This window comes from Carlito syrichta, unplaced genomic scaffold, assembly GCF_000164805.1.
Source record: "Carlito syrichta isolate Samal-C Ts95f unplaced genomic scaffold, Tarsius_syrichta-2.0.1 Scaffold111596, whole genome shotgun sequence".
In the NCBI taxonomy this organism is placed as follows: domain Eukaryota; kingdom Metazoa; phylum Chordata; class Mammalia; order Primates; family Tarsiidae; genus Carlito; species Carlito syrichta.
In genome coordinates, this window is record NW_007055692.1 from 63,121 (window position 1) to 77,123 (window position 14,003).

The 14,003-nt window shown below is 42.7% G+C and overlaps 1 protein-coding gene across 2 annotated transcripts; it reads left to right on the forward strand.

Moving 5' to 3' along the window:
- Positions 1 to 6: 6 nt before the first annotated feature.
- MSL1 (male specific lethal 1 homolog) lies at positions 7 to 12,582 on the forward strand. Of its 2 annotated transcripts, XM_008070414.1 has the most exons (9): positions 7 to 243; positions 2,717 to 2,940; positions 4,005 to 4,387; positions 6,292 to 6,339; positions 6,789 to 6,853; positions 8,499 to 8,566; positions 8,979 to 9,103; positions 9,262 to 9,334; positions 10,029 to 12,582. In XM_008070414.1, the coding sequence occupies exons 1-9, from the start codon at positions 79 to 81 to the stop codon at positions 10,117 to 10,119; spliced, it is 1,242 nt and encodes a 413-aa protein (XP_008068605.1). In that variant the 5' UTR covers positions 7 to 78; the 3' UTR covers positions 10,120 to 12,582. The 2 variants fall into 2 exon arrangements, with proteins under 2 accessions (XP_008068605.1, XP_008068613.1); XM_008070422.1 differs by lacking the exon at positions 6,292 to 6,339.
- The last annotated feature ends 1,421 nt before the right edge of the window (positions 12,583 to 14,003 follow it).

Genomic DNA, 14,003 nt, shown 5'->3' on the forward strand with positions numbered 1-14,003 from the left:
CCTCTGCCCGGGCCGCCACCCCTCGCGCCCACCGCCGCCGCCGGGACCCTGGCGGCCAGCGAGGGCAGATGGAAGAGCATGAGGAAGAGCCCTCTCGGGGGTGGCGGCGGCTCGGGAGCCTCCAGCCAGGCCGCCTGCCTCAAGCAGATCCTTCTGCTGCAATTGGACCTCATCGAGCAGCAGCAGCAGCAGCTGCAGGCCAAGGAGAAGGAGATCGAGGAGCTGAAGTCGGAGAGAGACACGGTACGCCAGGGGTTAATCTGCATTCGGGCCGAGGAGCGGGCTGTGCGCATGCTCGGGGGAAGGGGGCTTTAGGAGGTTAAGGGACCCCGGGTTAGGGGTCCGGGAGGGTGGCCACCATCCAGGCAGTGTCCCAGGTGTGGGTCTCTGGGAGGCAGACCCACAGACACGCAGGGTTGGAGGGAGAGGTTAAAGGGCAGCCTCTCCCGGGGAGGGGGAGGGGAGGCTTCAGGTGCCAAAGGGTTAATTTAAAATGACAGCCCCAGACTTGTGGGAAAGACGTGGAGAGGGGAAAGACCTGATTTGTGAAGGGTTAAAAGCGAAAGGGTGGGGTGCAGATGTTGGAGCGTTCTGGAAGGGGTTAAGTTAAAGAGCTCCTGCGTTGGAAAGGCATTGTGGAGGAGAGGCACGGAGCAGCTGTTGCTCTAACCCTGCTGCAGCATCTCCAGATAGGAGGGCAGCAGGCCTTTAGTGGGCAGGGGTGGAGGAGGTCTCCGTGGAATCCTGTCTTAGTTTTGTGGAACGATGCTAAGAGAATCACTGCCTTTGATTTCAGACAGTTTTTGATAGGAATCTGAGTTATAAAACACGACCCACTGACCAGGTCCCTGGTATAAGCATGGTGTTTGAAGCTGGAAGATTTTAAGGCATCAGGGGAAAGTAAGCTTATTAAATGTATTAAGTAGACCCCCTCCAAAAAAATCCCTATTTTAGAATCTTAAGATAGTAGGAAAGTCATTTATTATTTATTTACTTCTGAGGAGCATGATTACATAGGCTTGTTTTTACTGCAGCGGTAGTTAAGGACACCTCTGCGTTAAAACATATTCCTTAGGTATCAGGGAAGCTGGGTTGGTGGGTATTACTGTGCTAGCATATCTTACAGCTGCCTAAAAATAAGCATGGTTTCTACAATTGTTGTGTTCAGGCTGCAGCAGTCAGAGTCAGCCTGTGTGTGTGTCTGTCCGTTTGTCTCTCTCTCCTCTCTCTCTCTCTCTCTCTCTCTCTCTCTCTTCTGTCTCTCTCTCTTTCTGGCGTTGTGTGCGCCAAGGGCTGGGCAAGGGAGCAGAGGGCTATTCATTTTGTTGGCTTTCCAAATGAATTGAATCGGGCGGCCGTTTTATTTAGAATGCATTCTGTAAGGTGGAATGGGAGCTGGGGCAGGTCTCATTAAAATACCTCATGGTGTTGATTTGTGGAAGTTACTCAACATGGAGGTGGCACTGCTCAGCTACTGTACTGCAGTCAAGGGGAGTGATGGTAATTACAACACATCCTATACTGGGGGGGGCAGTGAAGGAGAAGAAAGGACCAGTGAAGGAAATGTCACCAACAAGCTGTGGTTAAGCAATGCTGAGGCTGTGAATGAAAACATGAAGAGTTGAAATGAGACTATGGCTGACATGGGGGGCTCGTTGCTGATTGTGGAGGTTTCTGCTCTGTTTCTGAGGCAGTGTCCCCTTTGCAGGCTTCCCTAGGCTGGAAAAGTGGGGTGAGTTAAGGACAGAGTGTCAGTCTGAACTTGGTATTCGCTGCTTCTGTTGTGTATTGCAGTCTTCATGTTGCTTAAGCTTGTTTCTCTTATTCCAGTTGTTGTGTGGCCTTGACTGAAATCTATGTAATGAATGTAATAAAGGCGGCATTAATGCCACTGTCTAACCCAGTTAAAATTCTTTTAATAAGATTTAAGTAGCACAGTTAGCACCTTTTCCAAAACTAAACTAATATGAAGTTTTCAACGATAATAGACTTCCAGTTTTCTGTTTAATTATGTAGTCCTCCCCTTTGTTTAAAATTAAAGGACTTTGATTTTCATAGATAGGTAAATAGGTATAATTTTTCCTGTTATTTCAAATGCAAAGCCATATGTAAATATCATGATTGTTGGGATTTATGAGTACTGATTTCTGTTATACTTTCTAAATGGAAATTTAATTGTTTTAAAAGTCCCTCCTTCCCCCTCTCAAATAACATTGCCATCCCTAGTGGCACTCTGAGCTCTTTCTTTCTCAGTGTACTGTTTGGACTTTGCCATTGTATATAGAGTCTTGGAGTAGAAGTAGAGAGGTTAGAGTTTGGACAACTTTAGGGCCTCTTTAAAGAACATGTATAAGGTTAATTCTGGAAACTCCCAAATCAACTTGGAGCTACATGGTTAGCAGTAGCAGAGACTATACCATTAAAGGCATGCTGCAGCCCCTCCCAGTAGAGAGGATCTTCTTTCAGAAGAATGAACTACAAATTCCCTCATGTCTCTTCCCTTCTAGGTTAACCCTTAAAATTAAACAGTGTACCTTGTCTTCTATACTGTTTTTAAGGAAAACTATTCAGATTGATAACTACCTGAGAAAAATAAGTTGAGTTGTTATGGTCCACAGAAAGAGGCAGAAGACTATGCTGATTCCTAAATGGGGCTGAGTATCTATGTGTTTAATTTTTTGGTGTTAAGTCTGCATTTTACCACTCTCTCTTTTAGCTCCTTGCTCGGATTGAACGTATGGAAAGGCGGATGCAGCTGGTAAAGAAGGATAATGAGAAAGAAAGGCACAAGCTGTTTCAGGGCTATGAAACTGAAGAGAGAGAGGAAACAGAGCTATCTGAGAAAATTAAACTGGAGTGCCAGCCGGAGCTTTCCGAGACATCCCAGACTCTGCCTCCCAAGCCTTTCTCATGTGGGCGGAGTGGAAAGGGACACAAAAGGTGTGCTGATAAACTTCATTACACTGTCTGGACATGATGAGGACACTTGTTACTGGTGATTGAGAGTAGGAGATTAGGATTTATAAATTGTTTTATAACAATCACAGCCTGAATTATGAAGTCTTCTGTTCTGAGAAACTATCTTGAAACATTCTTGTGCAGACTATGAAAGTCTGTTAGGAATATTTTGGTCAGAAGAGTAATTACGGAATGCAGAGTGCATCATAAAAAAAATGGGCAACAAATGTGACAGCTGAGTTTCTGAAAGAAAACTATAGTAGCGGTTCACTTCAAGTTAGGAAATGTTAAACTTCTTCATTGTTTTGGGCTTTGGTAGACATAAAAAAATAAAGTAGAACTGTCTTTGGACTCAGAGAAATTAGTCAAACTGTAAGTATGGGCATAAATTATGAACACTCAGAATTCAAATGCAGTAAAATATGTGGATGTATAATCTTGATATAAACTAAGTTTTGTAAGATTAAGGGGTAGTAAAGATTATTCTAAGTTAGTGAAACTTTAAATAGGGGATGAATCTTGAAAAAGAAGTATAAAATTTAGATTGGTAAAGAGAAAAGGAGATGATGTTCTAGGGATGTGGGGTAGGGGTAAGAAGGGAGGGAGAGAGAAGGAGAAGGAGAACAAGCCGACAGAAAAAGGAAATGGAGATTGTAATTAATGTGTTACAGGGTTGGTAGGAAAAGTAAAGAGACTGAGCTCTAGTTGACAGGAGTGTAGTTAGTGGCACAGAGTAGTGGCACCTAACATTGGCTTAAAGGACTTTGGTTAAAATAGGGACCTAAAATCTAGTAGGCAACAGGATACCATTTGAGATTCTTAAACACAGGAATTCACTTATTCAACAGACATTTGGGCCTATTTTATATGCTGTTAAGCAAGGACTGTTCCTGCTCATGAGCTGCCAGATGAGCACCATTTAGGTACCTGGATACTGGTCATTTGGGGGAAGAGAATAAGCTAGTTCTCTTGTCCCAAAATGTGTTCACATTAGATTTTATTCAAGAGTCAATAAATCATATAATGTTTTCTTCCCTGTTTAATAGGAAATCCCCATTTGGAAGTACAGAAAGAAAGACTCCTGTTAAAAAGCTGGCTCCTGAATTTTCAAAAGTCAAAACAAAAACTCCTAAGCACTCTCCTATTAAAGAGGAACCCTGTGGTTCCTTATCTGAAACTGTTTGTAAACGTGAATTGAGGAGCCAAGAAACCCCAGAAAAGCCCCGGTCTTCAGTGGACACCCCACCAAGACTCTCCACTCCCCAAAAGGGACCCAGCGCCCATCCCAAGGAGAAAGCCTTCTCAAGTGAGATAGAAGATTTGCCGTACCTTTCCACCACAGAAATGTATTTGTGTCGTTGGCACCAGCCTCCCCCATCACCATTACCATTACGGGAATCCTCTCCAAAGAAGGAGGAGACTGTAGCAAGTAAGGCATAGAGAACACTTGCTCTTATACCCTAGTGGTGGCGGTCAAGCTAACAAGTGTGAAATGCCTTTGGCATTTTTTAAAAAGTGCAATCAATAAAGCAGAGTTCTGTCAAGAATGAGTAAGTTAACAGCCAGAGACAGACACTGTGCAGGCATTGCAAATAGATGGAATTACAGCAAAATGTGCTCAATGTATTTGCCTGCTTACAACACTGGGAGATGTGTTTGCCAGTAAGTTGCTCATCACCAGAGCACCAGACTTGGGGGTGTAATCTCCGGCAACTTGCATGCCCTCTGAAAGAAGGGTTTTCTGTGCTGTGAAATGCATAGAACTTATACTTTGCCATGCACGACTGTTCCTGCAATTGATATTGTGTGAAACCTGGGAGGGTGGTCTTTGGGTGTTCTCAGGGGCCAATGGTAATTTTTGGGTTGGGGAGCCAGCTTGGGGTGGGGAGTTTCACCTGGGCCTCCGCTCTTTAACTATATAAACATTTATCTGTATCTCTATGTCCCGGTCTGGGGGGCAGGAGGAATCTGCCAAAGACCAACAGTCTTACTTTATCTTACTATACTTCACAAAGGTTCTAAAATGTGAAGAGTTTATTTGGATTGCAGTAGCCCATTGGTTGTTCATATATTTAAATAAAATGGTCTACAAACTATTTTTCAAACAATAAGGACTATCTTGGGATATCTGAGCTGCTTGGGGTGGGTGTGGGGTTGTGGGACCTTGGTCTTCATTCCCTTTTTTTTTTTTCTTTATGGCTTCCACACAGAGATGTTCCCCTATCTTCTACATCAACCAGTAACTGGAATGTGCCTTCAATCATGTAATTTTAGTCTATGACAGTCACTGCGGGTACTCGGGGGTGATGGTGGGGGAGACCTTTTTGGATAGAGCTGCAGTCCTGTTTCTACTGCTGTGTCTTGCCCTGGCAGGGTGGCGATGGAAATCCATTCCAATGAGACAAGAGCATTCTCCAGGCTTTGTTTGGCTGTTCTGGTGACAAAATTCAGTGGGAAAGATAGATCACTCTTCTTAATTATCTAACATTTATTAGGCCTCACACTTGAGTACATGAGATAGACCAGGTGCTCATCTAGGTTCAGATTTTTTTTGTTGGTTCAGTCAGTTGAACAGGTTTATCCTTAATGGCTAACCTTTTTGCTGCCATGGCAATGCTGCGTAACAACTTAAGAGAAACTGTGAAGCAACTTCCCATCCAGGACTGAGAAATGGCTTGGTCCAGAGCTGTTCTGTGTGACTGGCTACTTTTGAAAACCCTATCTTCCCTAGTACAGAAAATTCCAAACACCTCTGAGATTTTGGGCATAGCAGTATGAAGGAGTCTGGGGAGATTCCAGCCCCTTGAGGAGCCTGAGTTGTGAATAAACATGTGAATCCTTATTCTTGATGCCCCTATCTCAAGAGGAAGTCTCAATGACTTGTTCTAAGGAAGCCAAAGTCTTTGTGCATGTTGTTCAGGCTGGACCAGCAAGGTAGTTTGGAGGGAGGAGGGAGCTGTTTAAGAAGACTACATCTGTAAGTTTTGAGAACACTGATCTTTTATTTGAAAAATAGGGTCAACTTTTACTCACCTGCCATGTTCTGAGTTTAAGGTTTGATATCCTTGGCCATCAACTGTTGCAGGGAAACCACCCTAAATAATGAAGAAAAGAAGTCGTCTCAGTGTAAAAAAAAAAAGTGGTGGGCTTATTTTCTTTTCTTTTGTCTGTTGTTCCCTCTTCCCTTCCCCCAGAGAGAAATTCTCAAAAGAGCAACTCAAAAACCAAAATGGCTTCCTAGTGAGAACTTCAATGATGCTCCTTTCCTCCATTTTGGGTATGGGCTTTTTTTCTTTTTACACTGAGATGATTCTTCTTTCCTGCATTATTTAGGGTGTCTGATGCCATCAAGTGTTGCAGGAGAAACTTCAGTCTTGGCTGGTGAGTAGAATAGGAATTGTGCTGGCTGGGCCTGGGGAGGGGGTTGGTGGGATGGTGGATGGTTGGGAGCTGCATTCCCCATCCGTTGGATGTGGGAGAGTGAGATTCCTTGGCGTATGACTGCTTACACTACTATAGACTTCAAAATGACAACACATTTCAGTTGTTTTTCAGGAACTGCAAATAGCATCCATTATATGAATTGTCAGGTATTGGCTTAGGGTTTTTTGTGATCCTGGGTTTGGCAGACTGCAATGGCATTTTAGGTCCTTTTATACCATAGCGAGGACACTGAATATGGCTTCAGGGAGGCCATAGAATGGATTCCTATCACTTGGTAACTTTGTCTTATCTGGAGAGAGACCTCTTGTCCTAGTTAATAGTTGTGCGACTTTGGATTTAAGGGTGGTTCCACCCCTCCTCCCTTTCTTTTTCTTTTCTTTTTTCAGTTCCTTCTTGGAGGGACCACTCAGTAGAGCCTCTAAGGGACCCAAATCCTTCAGACCTTTTGGAGGTAGGTACTCAAGAGCAGTTAATTGAAGACAGTAAGAAACTAAGTAGAACATGGAATATATTGTGAAAACATAGTATTATGGATGGGTTAATAGAATTTTAAGGCTAGAAGGGGACTTGAGACATTTTCTAGTCTAGCTTCTTCATTTTTTTTTTGAGTTGGAGTCTCAATCTGTCACCCAGACTGGAGTGCAGTGGCCGCTCCCGGCCACCGCAGCCTCAACCTGCTGGGCTCCGGTGATCCTTCCGCCTCAGCCTTAGCTTCTTCATTTTATAGATGAGAATACTGAGGTCCAAAGTGGTTAAAAAGTGAATATCCGGACTCAGTGGCTCAAGCCTGTAATCCCAGCAATTTCGGAGGCTGAGCCAAAAAGATTGCCTGAGCCCAGGGGTTTGAGACCAGCCTGGGTAACTTGGCGAGACCTCGTCTCTACAATAAATCAAAAAATTAGCTGGGCGTGTTGGCACGCGCCTATAGTTCCAGCTACTTGGAAGGATGAGGCAGAAAGATCGCCTGAGCTCAGCACATCGAGGCTGCAGTGGCCATGAGCATGCCACTGCACTCCAGCCTGGGCAACAGAGTGAGACTCCGCCTCAAAAAAACACACAAAAAGAATGGATTAGCCGGCTGAGCATGGTGACTCAAGCCTATAATCCCAGCACTTAGGGAGGCCGAGGTGAGAGGATTGTCTAAGCTCAGGGATTCGAGACCAGGCTGGGCAACTTGGTGAGACCTCATCTCTACAATATATTAAAAAATTAGTTAGGCTTGGTAGCACACACCTGTAGTTCCAGCTACTTGGAAGACTGAGGAAGAAGCATTGCTGGAGCCCAGCAGGTCGATGCTGGGGAGGCTTTGAGCGATCCACTGCACTCCAGCCTGGGTGACAGAGTGAGACTCTGACCCAAAAAAAATAAATAGTCCGGGCTCAGTGGCTCAGCCTGTAATCTCGCGCTTTGAGAGGCTGAGATGAGTGAATTGCCTGCGAGTTCGAGACCTGCCTGGGCAACTTGGCAAGACCTCATCTCTGCAATAAATCAAAAAAATTAGCCAGGCTTGGTAGCGTGTGCCTCTAGTTCCAGCTACTTGGAAGGCTGAGGTGGAAGAATCACTGGAGCCCACCAGGTCGAGGCTGTGGTGACTGGAAACGGCCACTGCATTCCAGTATGGGCGACAGAGTGAGACTCCAACTCAAAAAAATAAATAAATAGCCAGGTAGTGTTCACAACAAAGATAGATTTTATACTAAGTGAAAGTTAGCATATATCACTCAGCAGCAAAATTATATGTCCCATGCTCATTTGACTTTTAAAAATTTTGATTATTTTAAACTCAGACTCATAAAAACTGTGGAGGCAGGGAAGGTTTGTGACAGTCTTGGGATATTTCAGTTTGATGTGGTGTTTACCTTGGAAAGTTTTGGAAATGATTTTGAAATTTGGAGATTCTAAAAGGGTAGGGGTGGGGAAAGGAGTATGTGTTTTGCTGATTCTGTTACCAGGAGGTTCACATAATATCCGTAGAACCCACAGACTCAGGTTGAACTTGAAGGTGAAAGATTTTACATTCCTGGAAGCTGTAAATTAGTATATGTGTACCTAGTATATGGTGATAAATAGCTTATCAGCTGCTCTTCTTTACACAGAACCTAGATGACAGTGTGTTTTCGAAGCGGCATGCAAAACTGGAGCTAGATGAGAAGAGAAGGAAAAGGTGAGGTCAGAGATATCTGTCTCGGGAACGACTGAGCCCTAGGACCCTGACCTCCCTCTTCCATACTGTGGAGAATCTTGGCGCTCTTAATACTCTTACATTACTGGCTTCCCAACTGATTGAATATCTTAGTTGGAAATGGTAGCTGTTGTGTAGGTAAACACAATTGGCCATTTTTTCTTTGTGCATGACCTCTCAGTTCTACTTTCTGTGGAACACCAACACATGACCTGGACTGGTAGACCTAAACAGCTTTTCCCTAACTGGGCAGTATTTCTCTTTACCCTATCTAGAGGAGTGAGCAAGGATCTTCCTAGCATCTGGATTGTGTGAGTTGCTCTTATAGAGCAGGTTTTGAGTAAGCAGTAATGCTGGGTTTGTTTGTTTTGTTTGTCTGGTTTGTTTTTCCCAGATGGGATATTCAGAGGATCAGGGAACAAAGAATATTACAGCGACTGCAGCTCAGAATGTATAAAAAGAAAGGAATTCAGGAATCTGAGCCTGAGGTTACCTCATTTTTCCCTGAGCCAGATGATGGTAAGTTTTGTCTATCTAAAAGAGTAGGTTTTTCAAAGAAGAAAAAGGGTACAAGGCTCCAGGATACAACTTGCTCTGAATGAATGTACTGTATTTTGAAACAGGTATAGTTTTCCATCTATGACACTAACAAACTCCCATTTGACTTTCTCCCATAGTTGAAAGTTTGATGATTACCCCCTTCTTGCCTGTTGTAGCATTTGGACGACCATTACCAAAATTAACTCCACAGTAAGTATAAAGCTTTTTTTTTCCTTCCCACTTATGTAGCCTGTACCTCCCTTTCAGACTTCATGGAAGCCTAGATATAAGGTAGAACCAGGTGACTTAGGGATAGCCATAGTTCTTTGACAGAAATGAGGCTACTTGGGCAACTAGCTTTTGTAATAAGACTACAAAGCCAGGAATTAGGAGGATTGCATTTTGAGTTAGGAATAGATTATTCCATCACTTTTTTTTTTTTGAGTTGGAGTCTCACTCCATTGCCCAGACTGGAGTGCAGTGGCATGCTCCCGGACACTGTAGCCTTGACCTGCTGGGCTCCAGCGATCCTTCCGCCTCAGCCTTCCAAGTAACCGGAACTATAGGTGTGTGCTAGCACGCCTGGCTAGTTTTTGATTTATTGTAGAGACGAGGTCTCGCCAAGTTGCCTGGGTGGGTCTCAAACCCCCGGGCTCAGGCAGTTCACTCACCTTAGCCTCCCAAAGCACGGGATTACAGGCTGAGCCACTGAGCCTGGCTTATTCCATCACTTTAATGGTACACTGTTGCTGGGCTTTGAGGCAGGAAAGATATTCTGAACTTGAGACTCAAGAGTCAGGGCTAGGAGTGGTGAGGGACATAGTGACTTTTTTGGAGTTGCTATCCTGTGCTCACTGAATCTCTTCTAGTCTTGCAAGTTGATTTCCTCATCCTTTTTTGCCAGGAATTTTGAGCTGCCCTGGTTGGATGAGCGTAGCCGATGCAGGTTGGAGATCCAGAAGAAGCAAACACCTCACCGGACGTGTAGGAAATAGCTGTGCTGGCAAGAACCTTCTGTCTTCAGATAGTTGTAGCATGCCATTCCCAGAGTGGCACAGACCTGTATATGTGACCTTTGTCCTCATTTATGTTATCATTTGCTGATGATGCCCTTCCATACTCCCTTGATTTTGGTTTTGTTTTCATCACTCTGATTTCACAAAAACTCTATTGTGATTTATAGAGTGTGATAGCATTTATTTTCTCTTTTTAGGGAAATGAACTCACCATCTAAATCTATAGGATGGCAGATTTGGAAGTTAGTTTCAGGGGTCTGCTATACATTTGCCTATTTAAAGGGTAAAAGGGCTCTCTTCATTAGACATGTGGAAGATGAAGCAACTCCTGCCTTTAGAGCTGTGCCTGCATGACACTCTTCTCGCCCTGGTATACCCTCCTTATAATTTGGGTATAAAAGTATTCACCCCAAAACGAAACAAAAATTACCATGAGCTTTAGGACCAGACAAGGAATAACAAGTGAAGTGATAAAGAAAGTCATCCTAACAGAGTAGAAAAGAGAACAGAGTGTTGGCGGATAAATGTCTAAAAGATAGTTGTTTTCTTAAAGCTATTCTGTGATATAGCCATGTGGGGAGGAATGTTTGTGATTTTTTTTAGTTAATGGGTAACTGAATTTCTTCCCCCACCCCTCAAAAAACAAAATCTTTGGAAAAGAGAATGAGGATGGTTAGTTTTAAACAAATTACTATTGTAAACAAAAGCAGTTGACATTTGGAATAGCATGTCAGAACCTGTATAGATGTCCTTGTGTCACATCACTTCTCAAGTATTCCTTAATTGGGCTTTATCCATTTAGCTGAGCTCTTGGTGGTGGGGTAGAGATTTAGGGAGGGTGGGGGGAGGGTGTGGAAATATGTGCTTTCTTTGGCTGGCAAATGTCTACATCTTGAAACAAGCAGATGTACCTAATGAGCTTCTCCATTCACTTTGTAAGAATAGATTTGTATGTGTACCATCTTGGTGTCCCCCCCGCCCCCATTTTATTAAAATATCAGGACAGCACTCCCAGGCCACTTTGGTCTTATGTAAGATCCCTATTAGCTATCTGAAAGGAAAATAGAGCCAAGACCTCTGGTCTCAAATATATAGGAATTGCCTTTCTTTAGTCTTCAGGACTATTGTGTGAAAACAAGTAGGGGTCTAATCTCCTAGAAGGTAGGGGCTTTTATCCTTGAAGAGAATATGTCCCCAGATTATTAGCACTTTTAGAGGAGAAGCCAAGGTATGTAGGGTATGTGGCCGGCCCATCAGTGGAGCATGAGAGAGAATGGGATACCATTGTGGGAAGAGAAGAAAAGTTCCTCAGGGGCCTCCCACTGCTCAAGCTTTTTGTGAGATGTTGATCTGTGCTTCCTGGATTTGACTTTTAAAGGAATTATTCCAGCAGCACATGTAGTATTCTTGGATGATCTTGCTGCTCTTATTTCTCCGTGTGTGTGTGTGTGTGTGTGTGTGTGTGTGTGTGTGTGTGTGTGTGTGTGTGTCTCTGTGGGTTTTCATTTGTAACTCCATCTGCTTAGGAGAGTGGGCTCTCTATAAGGGAACCGCTGTAAACTTCGTTGCAGCAAGGATGTAGAGAGAAATAGGACTTAATTCCACTAGGGGCTCTCATCTCACACCTTAAGAAGGAGATTTCTAAAAAAAAAAAAAACCGGGCCGGATTTTCTTTGTTTTCATCATTTTAATATGGCAAACTGTTCAGCTTTCCTACTCTGACTTATGTTATTATGTTCCTTTATAATGTGCCCAAAAAGAAAAAAAAAAACCCTAATCAGTGTCTCTTGACTTTGTTCCTTGATCCCTCTCAGTTTCTTCTTCATTTCAGCATTTGTCAGATTGCTAATTTTGGATATGGGTTAGCAAATTTAACCTTTATGTTTGTGCCCTACCCAGGGAACTCCTATTTCTGACTTGAACTAGACTAAGAGGAATTCATGAGGTGCTATCTGGCCAGACTTAAGTGGATTCTATTTCCTTGATTCTCCCTCTCCCTGAGGACCTCTTATTTTATTGTTCCCTCTTCTAGGTCAATTCTCCTTTGATTTGGATATGCTGAGGTTTGTTGAGAAGGAGGCTGAAGAGTAGATTAGCAAAGTTCCAAGAGTGATATTAAACAGTGTGTTAGAGTGTGGGGGGAAAATTAGTCTTATTTTTCCCTACATGGGATACAACACTGTGAAATTCAATCTTCAACTGAAGGCCCTGCAGTTCTCCTAAAACATAGTTCTTTGTTTTTCTTTAACAAAGTTTAAGCTAGTGTTAATAAATTAAAAAGAGAAATTGCTTGTCTGTCCAATTCAGCTTTGTTTTATGCCCATTTCATATTGTTCTGTGTTGTAATTCATACTTTTGATACCATTTCTGATGTGTAAAATTGGTTGTCTTGTAAATATCTTATAAAGAGTTCAATTGTAAATAAACTATTGTGGCTGTTAATTTTTGAACCTCTGCTTCAGTTTATTAGATTTATTAGCAAGCATTAAACAATTCTGTTTGTATATTTGAAAGTTCAGAAAAAGAAATCCATTTTCACAATAAAAAACATTATTTTCCCCTTTATATAAGGTACTCACTTCCACTTGTGTATAAGTACAATGTATGTTTTATCCTTCTTTGTCCAGTGTGCTTCCTGTCACATTGCTGGCAACTTTAAAAACGAGACTGTAGGATACTTGGTGCCTGGTGTCTAAATTAATAAAACATTATAGTTGGAAAGACCTTAGAGGTCATCTAGTCTGACCCTTGATACATGATTTCCCCCAACAACATTCCAGACAAATGAAGTCCAGCTTCTGCTTCAACACTGTTTTTCCCATACATTTTTTTCCCCCTAAATGTTTGAAAATTCCTCCTGGTTGACAAAATCTAACTTGTAACTAGAACCCATTGGTTCTTGCTTTGTCTTCCAATATGATGAAAAAAGATCAATCTCTTCTTTTCCTCATAGTTCCTCTAATAGTTAAACATTGCGGTGACTATCCAGGTCTTCTCTTCCTGAGATCTTACATTCAGAGATCTTAGTATTGTTCTGAAAAAAGTCTGACTTTTCAGGTCCTTCTGGATAAATGAACAATTTACCCACATTCATTTAGAAATTGAACCTAGACCAAACATCTGAAGGACAAAGTGGCAGTCTATTACTTTCCTTATTGCGACACTAAGCTTAGCAGCCTTCCTTATATGTACCAATTTGGCTTGTGATCGATAAGATCTTCCGAGTTTCTTTCCTTGACACTTATTAAATCATATATCCTGAATTTTGAATTTAGGTGGTTGACTTGGAGCTGGACTTACAAGTTGTTGCATTTGGCTACTTGTCTAACCAGTTGAGATTGCTTGAATCTTGATTCAATCTCTGAAAGTTTCATAATTCCTTCTATTGTCTTTAAATTTGATATACAACAGGATTTTTTTTTAACTTTATTTTTGAGTAGGAATTTAATTCTGTCACCCAGGCTGGAGTGCAGTGGCACACTCAGCCACCGCAGCCCCAACCTGCTGAGCTCAGGTGATCCTTCTGCCTCAGCTTTACAAGTAGCTGGAACCACAGTTGTGGGCCACCACAGTCAGCTAATTTTTCGATTTATTGTAGAGACGAGGTCTCGCCATGTTGTCCAGGCTGGTCTCGAGCCCTTGATCTCAGGCAATCCTCTTGCCTTAGCATCCCAAAGTGCTGGGATTACAGGCGTGGGTAACCGTGCCTGGCACATCAGGATTCGTAACCATATGATTGATAAAAATATTACTTAGGGTAGTATTCTGTACTATTGTTTTTTGTTTTTTTTTTTTGAGTTGGAGTTTCACTCTGTCGCCCAGACTGGAGTGCAGTGGCCGCTCCCGGCCAACGCAGCCTCGAA